The sequence below is a fragment of the Delphinapterus leucas genome, chromosome 9 (genome assembly GCF_059928025.1).
Source record: "Delphinapterus leucas isolate spDelLeu-1000000601 "Yukka" chromosome 9, BTC_Dleu_Yukka2, whole genome shotgun sequence".
NCBI classification, from domain to species: domain Eukaryota; kingdom Metazoa; phylum Chordata; class Mammalia; order Artiodactyla; family Monodontidae; genus Delphinapterus; species Delphinapterus leucas.
The window spans coordinates 6,042,787-6,057,655 of NC_143137.1; the positions used below are offsets into that span (position 1 = coordinate 6,042,787).

At 63.7% G+C, this 14,869-nt stretch overlaps 1 protein-coding gene across 8 annotated transcripts in view; it reads right to left on the reverse strand.

Moving 5' to 3' along the window:
• Positions 1-14,869, reverse strand: part of AGAP3 (ArfGAP with GTPase domain, ankyrin repeat and PH domain 3) — a 56,665-nt gene that overhangs the window by 4,870 nt on the left and 36,926 nt on the right. For 4 of the 8 annotated variants that reach the window (XM_022577549.3, XM_089917189.1, XM_022577567.3 and 1 more), the window contains 3 exons: positions 10,769-10,873; positions 4,033-4,201; positions 889-1,008 (listed from right to left, as the gene is read on the reverse strand). In XM_022577549.3, the coding sequence (XP_022433257.1) occupies positions 889-1,008; positions 4,033-4,201; positions 10,769-10,873 (394 nt within the window). The remainder of the gene's footprint in view (positions 1-888; positions 1,009-4,032; positions 4,202-10,768; positions 10,874-14,869) is intronic. The other 4 variants (XM_022577558.3, XM_089917190.1, XM_089917188.1 and 1 more) reach the window with 2 other exon arrangements.

The window sequence follows — 14,869 nt, forward strand, 5'->3', positions numbered from 1 at the left end:
CTGGGCCTGGCCGGGCAGGTGACGCAGGCCCGGGGCCGTGGGCGCCCAGCCGCTTCCTGCTGTCAGAGCTCAGGCCGGGCCGGCGCTTCTGCTGGGATGCGGGCCTGGGCAGGGTCTCTGGGAGGCAAGTCGGGGAGGAGAGCTAATGCGCTGCTGCCCAGCAGGAGGGACGCGGGAGCAGCAGTGTGCCCGGCGCCCAGGGAGTCTCCTCCCTCTCACACCCTCACTCAGGAGAGGAGGGCCGGGCTGCGCCCATTTCCCTCTAGCCTTCAGGACTGCTGAGGGATGTGGGGCTACGGGTGAGTGAGGAGAGCGCGCAGAGGTGCTCGCTGCAGAGGCGGGGGAAGAAGTAAGGGGAAGCCGAGGCACAGACGCTGATGAAGGGAAGAAGACCACGAGGCCAGGGAGAGCAGGCGGAGGTGGGAAGGGAGAGTTCTCGACCACCCAGACTGGGTGGGGCCTCAGCCTATGGGGGCAGCGCGGGGGAGAAAGCACCTCTCCGGACAGCTCCCTGATCCTGTCTGCGGGGACCCCGCTCCACGCGGGCTAGCTGCTGCCTTCGGAACGTGTTTCAAGCCCCCAGCCTCCGACCTCCCCACTCAGCCGCTCCCCCGCACCCCCCCCACCCCGCGGAGAGGCTGATGAGCTGGCGGCGCAGGGGGCTGATGGGGATGGACAGCGGTGGGCGGGCAGGGAGCTGCAGAGGGAGGGTCTCTAGCGCCAACCGCTGGCGCGGGCCTGGGGACAGCACAGGGGCAGCCACCCCAACTCCACGCCCCAGGCGTGGCACCGGCTCTGCCACAAGCCCTGGAGGGCTCCGCCGCGCCCCCTTGCCCATCTCGGCCTCCCCGGCTGCCCTCCGCTGCGGCTTCACCGGGTCCTGCATACCTGGGGGCAGGGCAGCGGCCTCACTCCACTGGTCGGCGCTGGAAACAGAGCAGGAGCGCTGATGCAGCCCCTCTGGGCGCGGGCCGGCCCAGGCTGGGCTGCTGGCCGAGTGGGGGGCACCTGGGGGGGGGGGCGGAAGGGTCAGACTGGGAGGGGAGGCCGGGGGAAGGGCACCCATAGACTTTCCTGAAAGTACAGCTACGGGCAGAGCTTGAGAAATCCCAGCAGGATACTGACCCAGGATGAGGCGCTCCTGGATTCACCAGGCACCGGGCCAGGATCACTGGAGAACCGGAGGCCTCCCATGGGCCCAGACTTCACACCCCCCCTTGTCTCCATGAACATCAGGGTCCACGCCTCTGTCCCCTCCCTGTGATCAGGAGCCAGAAGCTGGGTGAGTGGGACAGTCCCCCCATCACTGCCGAGCTGCTCCCCTGCTATCCCAGCCCCTGCTCCTCCTGGCCAGGCCCCGAACCCCGTTCCAGGCCCGTATGCCATTTGCCGTGCCTCAGCTTTGCTGCCATTCTGACGAGGAATAAGTGTATCAAATTCAAGTAATTATGTCTAATTAGTATTAGTAATTATCCTCTGGGGCTGGAGAAAATTAATCTTTCGTTTCCCATCGGGGAAGAACAGCAGAGCCAGGGGAATCGAAGGCTCCAGGAGCACCAAGCCCGGGGCGGTGGGGGCAGCAGTGCGCGCCCTCCCCGGGCCCGAGTCACCCGTGGGAAGATGGTGGCAATGGCCCCCGGGCCCCAGGGCCAGCCGTGGACAGCGACACTGCCCTCTCACCTCAGCCGACCTGAGACAGGGTGGGGCCTGAGGCCAGAAGGCCACGGCCGAGAGAGGTCTGCACTCAGAGCTGGGCAGCTGGCCGGGTGCCCGGGGTTAGTGACAGGCAGAGACGCGCCCTGAAGCTGAACAAGCCGGAGGGAGGGGCCAGCGGCCGACACCAGGCCCCGGACCAGCCCCGCAAGCACAGGGGTCAAGTTTCTGGAATCCAAGGGACAGGAAGATGCGCCCGGAAGCCACTAGAAGGTAAAGGAACAGGCTCGCTCCGGGGACAGCACGAGACTGAATGGTGGGGGCGGGTTTTGTGTTTCTCCTGTATCTGTCATAACACCCCAGGCAGGACCAGACACACAGTTAAGTAAGTGCTTGTTAACATACGTGTGGCACCCGTGCCAGCTCCTCCCACCCTGCCTAACAGGTCCCTGCAAAGTTAGCCTTTCTTGGGGTCCCCCCGCACCGACCCCCATCAGGAAACCTTCCAGGGGAGCAGCCTAGGGTCTTAACTTCTCAGATGCTGTGCTTCTCGCCACCCCTCGCCTGCTTCCATCTCCCCCCGCGCCCCGGGTTCCAGATCTTATTCCCCCCTCCCCCCAGCCCCACCCAAAGACAGCACAGGCCCAAGTTCCTCCTCAAGCCCCCCAACCCAAAACCCCGAGGGAGGGAAAGCGCTTTCCCTTTTCTTTGTTAATTCTCCCCTCATTACGCCTGCAATCCCACAATCAGTGCGCACCGTAATTGTCGAATTTGATGCTAATGATTAATGAATTAAACATGGAGCCATCAATTAGTCCTCGGAGAATAATTCTGCATAAAGCAGCGGATAATGTAATTACAGTAACAAAGATAATGAGATGTTAACATCGCCCGGTGAGCGGAGACATGTGTGAGTGTGTGCGAGGTCGGCACGCGGCGGAGGGGACGCGGCTCCGGTGGCGCCTGGCCATGTGTTCCGGGGACGTCGGCGAGCGTTTGCGGGTACTGGCAGTTACGTGGGTGAGTGTGCCGCGCACCCCCTTCTCCATGCACCACTTCCGCTCCCCAGGTGAAGGTCTTCAGGGACCAGGAATGTGACAGGACAGAGTGTCTTAGGGCTTCCCTTCCTCTGAGGGAACAGCTAGCTTTCCCCTTGCTGCCTGCCTGCCTGCCTGCAAGGAAAGGCTCCCCTTCCATGCTCCCTCTGGTGTCATCTGAGAAACCCCAAGCCAGTCCACAGGCAGCTCCGCGAGGTCCCAGCCCCGCCCCGGCCCTTCCCTTCCCCAGCGGCCCCGCCCCTGCCCCTGCCCCACGCAGAACACCCAGGACCCGCCTCCCCGCCCCCAAGTGCAGCCCCACAGGCCGCTCCTGGCGCCCTACCCATCTTTCTTGTCTTTCTGTCCTTAGCTTCCTTCCTTCCTTCCCTCCGTCCACTAGCTCCCTCTCTGTCTAATTCAAGGGCTTAGAGGACAGAACGTAGCTTCCCAAGTCAGGCCCGCGCAGGTTCAAACCCAGCTCCACCACTTCCTGTGGGAGTTTTCAGACACGTTATTTAACTTCTCGGAACCTTTGTTTCCTCATCCACACAGCATGGGGAGGACAGTCTCGACTTCAGATCTACCGCAGCCAGCACCCCTCCACCAGCGGGGCCTCCAGACTGGGGGCAGTGGTGGCGCACGCGCAGCAGGGCGGGGTGTCGGCTTCTCAGGGCCTCACCTCCAACAAGGAGCACACTCAGGGCCCTCACCTCCAACAAGGAGCACACTCAGGGCCCTCACCTCCAACAAGGAGCACACTCAGGGCCCTCACCTCCAACAAGGGGCACACTCAGGAGGCTCCACCTCTTCTGGACACGGGGCAGAGTCCGCTCGGCCTCCAGCTTCTCTCTAAACTCAGTCTTCTCTGAGCAAAGACCCCCCCCCCCGCCTCTCACTGCAGACCTGAGGACGGTTACCAGGTTTGTCCCAGGCAGCTCTGTCCCCTCCCGCCTCCCTCCCTGCCCGCCCGGCAAACTTGACTGAGATGTGGCCCTGGTGCCAGAGGGCCCCGGTGTCCCCAGCATCACCTGCCTCGGCTCCAGACGCTGATGCCACCTGTCAGCACGAGGCTATCTGTCCCCATTCTGATCTGCCAGGCGGTCCACTGGCCGCCACCTCTACTAACCGCACGAGGGCAGCGTTTTGGCAACTGCGCTTGGCTGAGCTGATCCCGAAGCAAGACACCGGGTGGCCGGCGTGTTTGGAGCCCTGAGGACCTGGCTGGGGAGGGGTGCAGCCCCACACGCCTCCCTTCCGGGCCCCGTCGCGGCGCGCCCCACCCCCCCAGACAGACGGGGCCACGGCAGCCACACGCCCCCTCCCACCTCAGCAGCCCCCTCACCTGTTCCCCCACCCAGCTGCGCGCTACTCCGCTCCAAGGCCATCCCGTTGGCCCGGGGGCTGGCGCCAGGGGCCGTGGCCGGCGTGGCTCGGGGCAGGCGCTTCCCTGGCACTTTGACCGTGGTCCGCAGCAGGTCAATCTCCTTGCCGTGGATGTTCTGCATGTAGTCCTAGGGCCACGTGGACAAGACAGAGGAAGACTCGTTAGGACAGGTCACTCTTAGGCAGCACCTCATCTCTGACCCTCCCAACTCCTGGGTCTCTCCCCCGTGCTGCTGGTGGGGGTGGGGGGGAGGAGGGGGACAGCCCGAGTTCTGTGGCGCGTACAGCACACCTCCAAGGCTGCCCGCGTGCGGCTCGGTGCGGGGCTCAGCCGGGAGCGGGGCAGGGGCGACAGAGGGTGGAGAGCCAAGATCTGAGGCTCGGGGCTCCTTTAGGGAAGAGGGCTCAGGAGGCAACGAAAAGGAGGCCAAGTACTGAATGAACCAAGATGGGATTTAGGGAGAGACGGCACGTGGTCGAGGAGAGGAACTGACAGGCTCCGCGGGATGTGGACGACTGGGTTGCCCCGGGCCCCGGGTGGCTGGTCACCAAGGACTTCAGCCCTATTTTCAGAAGCTCCCACCACCACTTGGGACTTTGAGAACTTACAAAGCCTAGAGCAGCCCCCAGTCCTTAGAATGGCGCCTGACGATAAATGTCTGTTGAACAGTTAAAGGGAAGCCTTTGATTCTTTCTGCTGTTCTTAGGGATACTGAGACAAGTCCACGGCTCCACAGGTACCAGTGAGTATCCCAACGGCAGGAACAGTAACAACCACTGACAACATCACATCGCCCACCCAGCCACGCGCCAGGTGTCCACTGAGCCACAGCTGTATATCACGTCTACATTTCATACACCGCCTCACGGGATCGTCACGACAGCTAGGAGGACGGTGTTACGATGCCCACTTTGCGGGTGAAGAAACTGAGACTTACAAAGGTTAACCTGCCCCAGGTCACACAATCAGCGGGTGACAGCCAGATTCAAGCCCAGGCTTTCTGGGTTCCCAAGGCTCTGCACGGAAGGCAAACTTCCTCCTCGGCCCAAGAGCAAACCCTGCCTTCAAGTCAGTACCGATAGGGCCCTGGAACTGGATGAGTGGGGAGGATGAGTGGGGAGGGACCCTGAGGGTGGGAGCCACTGGGTGCCGAGCCCCACCATCCGCTGTCTCGACCTCAGCCTGGGACCGCCCCACCCCAGGGAGTGGCACCTGGAGGGGCCGGGGGGCGCGGGAGGTGGGTGACGCAGAGCACAGCCCTGCCCGCCCTCTGGCTGGCTGCCTGCCGTGAGGCCCGCCCGGCCTGGGCCCCGCTCTCCCTGCTGCTCTGATCTCTCCTTCCAGGCTGCCGACTCCTGCCTCCCTGCCCCTGGCACCAGCGAGTTCCGGGGCAGTTCCCAGCAAACGTCCTCCGTAAAATGTGGCAAAGGCTCCTTCCGGGGGCAGAAGCTGGGCCAGTGGCAGCAATTTAACTTCGGACGGAATTCCACCGATCAGACTCGGGATGGGCGCCTCTCCTCCCTCAAGAGAGCCTCTGGGATGTTCTGCACCCAGGGCGCTTCCCTGAGCGTCTGGCTCGATGGAGTCTTCGTGTCCTTCCAGGCCCCAACCCTCTCACCCTACCCACTTGGAGCATCACTCCTGGTCACCCAGGTGTTCTCCTACCTTCTCAACTTTTAGCTTCAGGGAAAAGGGACAATGTCCTCTGCTCAAAAGAGCCGATGGGGAGTGCTGCCTGTTGGGAAGCAGGGCCCGGGCGGGCTGGCAAGGGGCTCAGGGGCTGCCCTCACCCTGTGAATGAGCAAGAGGACATCAAGGAGAAAGGGGCCACCTGGCCCTGAGGAGCCAAGAGAACGTGGGAGCTGCCCGTTAGGAAGAGAAGTGAGAACAAGGAAACAGAGCACCCAGCACCAGCCCTGCTCCTGCACTTCTGCGTCGGGCTGGAATTCACCACAGGGCGGGTCATCAGGGGACCAGCGCGAGGGCCTGTGGCAGGACTATAGCAGGAGGGCCGTGGGGAGGCCGGGGCACCGCCGATACTAGCACGCTGGCCTCACCAGTCAAGCCCGGCTCCCGGAGGCCTGGCCAGGCCTGTAATCACTCTTCACTCTCCAAGCAGCTCTGACACCTTCACAGGCAGACGGCCCTCCAGAAAGACAACAAGGGCACAGCCAGCCGGAGGGGAGGAGCTCCTTTCCCTGCAGCTTTGCGCTGCGTCCGTGCCCTCCTGCCACCACTTAGTCCTGCGTGAGGGACAGTGCCGGGTGCCTGGCCTCAGGCACCCTCCGCTCCGAGGGGGTCTGTTTCATGTCTCAGAAGCACAGAACAACATCACTGAGAAGTCGGTGAGGGTGGGCTCCACCCACGGGAGGACCCCCTCTCCTCCAACGACCTCTCACCCCCGCTCCGCCGAGCACCGCCAGGGCTCCGTCCCCCTGGTCCCTTCTCCAGCAAACTTGGCCCCACCCGGTGGCCGCTGGCCCTTTGGTCCTGCTCTCGGCCCAGCATCCAGCGTGTGACTCCACCCTCCTGGCCCTCCTCACTCCAGGCCCGACAGCCCGCCGACTCGGCTTCCGCACGCACCCAGGACCCTGCACACAGTCACATCTTAGCTCAGCGGCTCCAGACGACTGTCAACAGCTGGCTGGGCCGAAGGCACAGCTGCAGTCCCTTTCCTGGGGGAGGGGCTTGGGCTGCTCTAGTTCACAAGGAGGTCACAGCGGCTGCAACGGCTTTCAGGCCCCACGACGGCCCTGGGAAACCAGGCTGGGACACGGCGGGAAAAGCTGACCCCAGGCCAAGAAAAAGAGCCACACGGAGGGACTCTGTTCAGGGCCAAGGAGCCAGCAACCAACGTAAGGGGAAAGCACCGGCCCTCAGCATCTCCGACCACCTCGGACGGGCACTGGTTGCTCGGGGGGTGTGGGGAGCAGGCCAGCACCCGGCCAGCTGCAGGCCAGGCCCAGAGGCGGAGCCCGGCCCCAAGGAGAGTGCGGCAGGAGCTCAAAAGGCAGCAGCAGGGACAGGGCATCCGGGGCAGAGCAACGGCGTTTCCCTCCGTCAGCAGAACGGGGGCTCGGCAGCAGCGGTGGGAGCGGCTGCTCAGAAGAGCGGTCACCACGGCTGCCTTTATTACCCACCATCAAACAGCAGTTTCTTCCCCAGCCTCCTCGCTAATTACCCAGCCAGCGTTCTCATCTCGTTTTATTACTGGAATTAACAACGAGTTCAGAGCGTGGAAAGCTATTAAGATGTGTGATTAAGCCACATTCAATTAGTTTCTACAAACAATTTAATTGATGTTGCAGATAGAATTAACAGAAGGTGATTGTGTGAATGGCTTCGTTGGCTGCAAAACGGGAGAGGCTGTGGCGGGCTCTCTGGGGCTAGGCAGGGGCTGGGCGTGAGGCTCGAGGCCTGCCCACCAGCCCTTCCTCTGCAGCCCGGCCCATCCCGCCAGCCCCCGTCGGGAGGCGGGTCCCCAGCACCACTGCCCTCGGGTCTCATGGGCAAGGCTGGGCTAGGCCAGGAGTTCCCGGACGGGCCTTCCTCTCTGGCTCCCTTGGCGCCTCCAAGGGAAGCGGGCAGCTCCGGGGACGGAGGGTCCCTGCTCACTGCTGGCAGCTGAGAAGCTTGCTCAGGTTGGAAAACACGGCAAAGAGGGGACGGAGGTGGGAGAGCTATAGCAACAGGAGGGCGGCGGCCACCAAGGACGGAAACCGAGAGGCGAGCGGCCTCTGTTGGGAGGGAACTCAGGCCCCCGGGGCCGCGCACGTGCTTCGGTTTCGAATCTGATTCGTGTCTCCTGAATGAGAGGCGTCTACAGGGCAGGGAGGCCGCCATCTGCGCGTGCTGGTTGCTCGGGGCATCCAGCAGGTGGCGAGCTGGGAAAGGACGTGCACTTTGACCACAGAGCCAGAGGGCAGCCAGTGAGGGGCTGACGGATGGGGAGGCCATGCTCTCAACCTCCTCACCGTGTCCTGCGGCCCCGGGGGGTGGGGGGGCAGCAGAGGCGGCAGCCTCTTCGATTCACCTCGCAAGAAAGCAGCAACAGCCTGGAAGCGCCTGCCGCCAGACCCTGTCCCGGGCCCGACACACTAAGCCACACACGGTTCACGGGCAGCACGGCGCTGGACGGGACTCCGAGAGCGTCTGCCGCCCAGCCGTGCCGGGCGCGTGGGCTGCCGGCTGCCCCCGCCACACCCACCCAGCCACCTTACTTGCCCCAGTGGTAACTCTCCAGTGACTCGCAGGCAGCCCCGAAGGGAGGCGCTCCCGGCACTACAGAAAACTCTGGGCAACGCTCAGAGTCATGGGCCAAGTCACAGCCCAGCCACTGGCTGGGTGACTGATGATCCGGCAAGCCCCACCGAGCCTCTGCTCTCCAGTTTGTTAAGTTGTGTGTAAAAACAGCAATCCCTCAGGCCTTTACCTTCCCTTCCGAAACCAAAACCGAACACAACACCAGGCACTCTCCTCCCTGTGCCGAGACCCCGCTCCCATCCCTCTCCTCCTTCCTCTGGGGGGGCATGGGACCAGCAGGGGGCACAGTGTGCCCAGCCGGGGGCAGCGTGAAGCAGGAGAAACAGGTAAGGATGCAGCAGAGACGAGGGTGAAGGCCACTGCCACACAGGTGGGGAAACGGAGGCCTCAGACAGGCCAGCTCCCAGCCCAGCAGCCAGGAGGTGCCTGGTCAGGGCCACGTGTGTCCTGCCTGGGCTGTGGGCGCTGGAAGCCAGGAGGGCCCAGACCCTCTCTGCTGGGAAACACTGTGGTCCTGCTCTTTCCGGCCGGGGGCGCTGCACCCGCAGACGCTCCCCGCTCCCTGAGACACGGTGCCTCTCATCAGGGCTCTGCCAGTAGCCTCGCTGCCTCTTGTCCTGCGTGGACCCAGCAGCGGGACCAGGTCCTGGGCGAGGAGGAGGCCAGGACGGTGGAGAGGACGGTACCCAGGAGCCTTTGTGCTGAGTTCCCAAGGGCCCCTGGCCGTGGCCCCTCGTCTATAACCCCCCTCAGCCCCAGTATCATGGCACCAGCTCCCGCCCTGTGGAGTAAGAGGCCCCGAGCTGAGGGGAAGGGCCAGGTCCAGAGACACCCAGAGGGCCAGGCTGGGCTCTGGCCTCACTGGAAGGCCCAAACCAGGCCTGTGAGCTTTCTCAGCCGTCCTGGGTGGTGCTCTCAGGATGGAGCTATGGCCGAACCGTGGACCCCAGCACGTCTCAGGTCGGGGACCCCTGACACCTTGTGCAGATTCAAAGGCCAGCGAGGGACCCTCGGAGGCAGGCCTGGGGCCTCCGGGCCGGGGGTGGAGCCAGCCCACGTGCTGCGCTTCAGGGGCTTCACGGGAGAACTCATTAGCCCCACAGCAGGGTGGTGACAGAGATGGATGCTGGGGACAGCTGTGCGCTGGAGCCACGCAGTGAGGGGAGGGGAGGGAGGGAGGGAGGAAGGGTGGGGGAGCGGCCACGGGGGCCACGCTACCGTCACCGTGCCTCAGCCCCTCCCCGGGCATCGGCCACACCCTTCCAGACCCCTCTGCCCTACCAACAGTACCCCCGACACTCCTCTTCCCAAGGGGGCCTGTCCAGACCCGCCACCCCAGCAGCCCTGGCTTAACTGCCCTTTCGCTCCACATCATCCCAGGAGCCCAGGCGTAACCCCAATGGTGCAGCTCCCAGAGACACAACTGTTGGCAACACCGACCCCCCCAGCTTGAGCAATTCCATGTAAACGGGCCCAATCCAGCTCTTAAAACAACTAGAGTGTAGGATGTAGAACCTGACTCGCACACCAGCCTAGCCCAGAGGTGACCGTCCCCAGGGGTGAGTTTACTCCAAAGAGCTCGGCCGGGACTTCCCTGGTGGTGCAGTGGTTAAGAATCCACCTGCCAGGGCTTCCCTGGTGGCACAGTGGTTGAGAGTCCGCCTGCCGATGCAGGGGACACGGGTTCGTGCCCCGGTCCAGGAGGATCCCACATGCTGCGGGGTGGCTGCGCCCGGGGGCCATGGCCGCTGGGCCTGCACGTCCGGAGCCTGTGCTCCGCGGCGGGAGAGGCCACAGCAGTGAGAGGCCCGCATACCGCCAAAAAAAAAAAAAGAATCCACCTGCCGATGCAGGGGACACGGGTTCGAGCCCTGGTCCAGGAAGATCCCACATGCCGCGGAGCAACTAAGCCCGTGCGCCACAACTACTGAGCCTGCGCTCTAGAGCCCGCAAGCCCCAACTACTGAGGCTGCGTGCCACAACTATGGAAGCCCGCGCACCTAGAGCCCGTGCTCTGCAACTAGAGAAGCCACTGCAGTGAGAAGCCCGCGCAATGCAACCAAGAGTAGCCCCCGCTCGCCGCAACTAGAGAAAGCCCACGCACAGCAACAAAGATCCAACGCAGCCAAAGATAAATATTTAAAAAAAAAAAAGTGAAAGGGAGTGACAACGTCATCCCTTTAAAAAAACAAAAAACAAAAAACAAAAAACACAAAGGGCTCAGCCAAGACTCAGAGCTTTCGTGCAGTGTTCAGCCTGGGCCTGGGTCTCAGAGTCTGTGCAACTCCCAAGCCACCAAAGCGAGGCCCTTTCTCGAGGAAAGGTCTTTTTGAGCTAAGGTCGCTTCCCTCTGGACCTGGAGTCAGCCCTTCCACGTCCGCTTCTCATCCTCCGCGCCCAGCCTTCCCCAGGCACGGCCCCCCGGACTCACGTGCAGGCTGGGATGGTAGGTAAGCAGCCCATTGTCACACAGGGTCACATACTTCTTCTTCCATTCCTTGTTCAGGGACTTGCCACTGCGCTTGAGCAGGATACCCTGAGGACAGAGGCCGGATCAGAGACAGAAGCCAGGCCCACACGTCACAGCTATGAAGAAGGTCTCAGTGTCCACAGGTCACAGCATCCCCCGCCCCCCATCCTCCCGGGTCACTGCTTATCTGCATGGAGAGGCCACACGGGACTAAAACCGAACCAGGGAGAGCCAGGCGGATGAACCCGTCTACGGAACTCGGCTGCCCCTGACCGTCCTCAGGAAGCAGCCTGGAACCCACCTCTCCAGTTACCATGGACACCGTCCCATGGCAGGGGGGTGTCCTCTCCCCCAGGTTGTGGAACTACGTCAGCAACGGGAGGCAGGGGTTTAGATGGCCTCCCAGCAGTGATGCTCCCACCCACCGTCTCCAGGGATGGGGTGGAACGACAGCACAGAGACCTCAGGAGGGCCCGGGCCTCCTACCCTCTGTGGCAGCCCCAAATAGAGCAGAAAAGCCCCTAACTGTCCCCAGAATGGCCCAGTCTCCCCCAAGGCAGGCAGTGGGAAGACCCAGCCATACGGCCCAGCAACCAAATCTCCCGTGTGAGCTGATAAGACACTGGGCGTGGAGGTTAGATGGGCACCAGGATGAACAAGAGCTCCCCAGGGGCAGGGATTTGGGCGTGTCGTTCCTCGACACCCTCAGCACTGCGACACTCCTGGGATGCAGCAGACGCTCGGGGAACAGTTGGTGGACGGGGCGGGGGAAGAGCCAGCCGAGACCGTGCGGTGTCAGAGGTGCTGCGAGACCTCACCGAGGCAGACGAGGCGTCCACCCACACCCCAGACGGCCTCTGCTGCCCTCCCCTGATGACAACCCCCGACGGTCCCTCACCCACTGGCTTTCGCCTGGAAACAGCAGACAGCACGGGAGAACGGCCAAGGATGGAGCTCGGGTCGGGATGGGACACGGACGTGCACAGGCGGCAGGTGCCCCAGGACCGGCATCACCCCTGTGGGGCCCCCTCCCCAAACTCGGGAGGGCTGAGAAGAGGCAGTGCTCCCTGGACATTCCTAGACAGAACTCCTGGGGGGCAGCCCCCCCTCACAGCGGGACTGCCCCGGCTGGGCGAGAGCGGGCAGCACGCCAAGTCCCAGCAGGTCGCAGAGGAGCTGCCAGAGCCCCTGTGCCGACCTCTCCTACAGGAGGGGAGGGCCGTGCCCTCAGACAAGCCGGAAATGGGGGTCAAGAGATTCACTGTGAGAGAGGGTGGGGGGTAAACCCCGGATTCCATGGCCCCCTACCCCGCTAAGGCTTCCTACTGGAAGGCTCAGCCCTAGGGGGATGAGGTTAACAAACAGGTGGGCTGGGATTCCCGCCCCATTTCTCCCCACAACAGGGACTGCGGTGGCGATAACATCACAGGTGTTTCACATCCTTGCTCCCCCACTCCCTTCCCCATCCCCGTCCTCCTGCCCTCAAAGACAGGTGCAGTTGCGGGAGGTCAGGCCACTGGGTCGTAGACCGCCTAAGGACACTGCTGCTACTATCTGGCCCCCTTTTCCTCACAAAGAGCTTCTGAAGACCAAGGGTGTGAACGGGACTTTCACTAGACGACAGGTTGGCCGGAACAGCCCAGGCCACCACGGCCCCTGCTCCGTGGTCCGCGAAGGAGCCTTGGCGACCGGCCTCTGGGCGTGGCAGCCATCCCCTCACAGGCCAGGAACGTGGAAACAGTTCAGCCGCCGCCTCTCCCCTGACTGTGGACCACGGCCCTGAGGACTGCCGGCCAGACTCTGGAGAAGGCGGCCCAGGCCCACCCCGCTCCCCTGGGAGTGGCCGCCACGGCTGGCTCGCCTGCGCCCCATCTCACTCCCTCCTTTCCCACCCGCTCCCCAAGGGCCTCTGTTCTCAAACCTTTCACACCTGAGCCCGCCCTCCCTCCTCTGTCCCTTCATCTTCACCAGGTTCCCTCCTGGTCAAGGGAAAGGAAAACCTGACTCCGTGCCCCGTTCTGCCACCAGCTAGCTCTTAACATCAAGCAAGTCGTGCCACTGTCTGGGCCTCAGTCTCCTCGGGAGCGCGGACTCACCTACGGGGCCCGCTCCCCGCCCCCCCCAGCAGGAAATCAGGAGCCAGGATGCAGAAGAGGCCGGCGTAAGCGGGAAGCCCTTTTCTACCCAGAAGTCTTCCTCCTCCGTCACCTGGGCCCCTCTCGGGAGGAGACCCCGGCGCCGCGGACGGCGGTGATGACGCTCCGACGCTGCTCTGACGCTCGTTAGCAGGGGGCGTGGGAGGAGCGCCGGGAGGGGGGCGGGGGAGGAGCGATCTCGGCCGCTGGGGCTTGACCCGCGCCCACAGGCTCAGCCCGCCTCTCACCGGCCCGGCCCGCTCTGCCCTGCCCTACCGGCGCCTCCGTCCGGGTCACAGCCCGTTCCGAGGGAGGAGAGCGAGCTCCAGGGGTTCCTGCTCCCCTCCCTGGCCGGCCGGCTGCGCACGGCGGAGCAGGAAGCAATCTGGGGCGGAATGGGAGCGGTGCGGAGGCGACAGCCCCCAGAGGACCCGTTCCCGCCGCCGCCTCCCTCCCAGCTCCGCCAGCCGGCTTAATTGCGGAGTCCGGATTGATTGGGAATGCAAATGGCAACTGAAATGCAATCTCCACTCCCAGCAGGAGCAGAGGGGGGGAGAGGAGAGGAACGGAATGGGGAGAAGAACGGGACAGGAGAGCGGGAAAGGGGTTAGCCCGGCCCTGGGGGGGGGGAGGGGGAGGGGAGGAGGGAGGGGGGCGCGCAAGTAATGGCCACTGGCCCCGAGAGGGGAGAGTGATGGAAGGACGCGCGGTCCCATCGGCAGGCACGCCCCCAGCCCCCGTGAGGTCGGCGCGGCTAGGCACCTGCCTCCAGCGGGCAGCTTCCTGGCTGTGTGCCGCCTCCTCCGGAGTGTCCCTGAGGTTCGGGGCCTGTGACACTCCAGTACCCTAGCTGACCTCTTTGGCCGGGCTTCACCCCCCACCTCACAGCCCCGCCTTCCCGTCCACGTTGGGGACTCAGGGAGCAGATAAATCAGACCGACCCCAGACAGGAAAGGGGGCGTCTGGGGCTAACTTATTTCAGAGCACGGGCGGGGGTAGGGGGGTGGGGATAAGCGTTGTCTGTTAAATGTTTACATGCGCATGTGTGTGTACTCAGAGCACACGCCCCAAAGCGGGGAGTGACAGTCCCCTGCCTGGCCTGGCGAGGACCCTGTGGGAGGCCTCGGTCAGCACGGCCCCAGAGACACTCAATCACACCATCAACAGGTTTATGGACCAGTTCTGTGCCCAAACACACACAGGGACGGGGAGGAGAGTGCCCACTGCCATTCTCCCAGGCGCTCCACGCGCCCCCGGGCAGGCTGACCCACCTAGAGCAGTGCCTGCTGGGCGTCACTGTGGTGACACTTCAGGGGAGGGCTGAAGCACAGAGGGCGCGGGGCGACACAGTGCTCCTCACTGTGTCCTCTGGGCCCCGAAACCCTTCCTGAAACGCGGTGGACCTTCACTGTGCGGTCAGAAACCCCCATCCCTAACACCAGGATTCTGGTCCCACTACCTACAGGCTCCAGGAGCCCCAGCGTGGAGAGCCAAACCTGACCACAGGGCCCTGGCCAGGCTGACCTCAGGTGCTCCAACCACACCAGTCTCCTCTGTGGTCAAAAACTGACATCACAGCCCCTGTAGACACAGCATCTCTAACCACCGGCTCCCAAGAAGATCTGGGCCAAGCGCAGCATCCTGTGGGTACAGCGGACTGGCCACCAGGCCGGCTCAGCAGTTCTAGAGCCCTGCCTGCCCAGCACACCATCAACTCTGCACGAAGACCCCGCCATCACTCAACTGTCTTTTTCCAGCAGAGAGACCCACGACAGGAGGTCTGGGAGGATCCAACACCGGGTGGCCCAGCCCTGCCAGGCAGTGACTCAGGAAGGAGGTGAGGGAGAGGCCCTACCAGGACGTGGCCCCTCCACTAAGTTTCGTCTTTACAGACAAACAGAGGCTCACACGGTAAGACTGGGCCAGT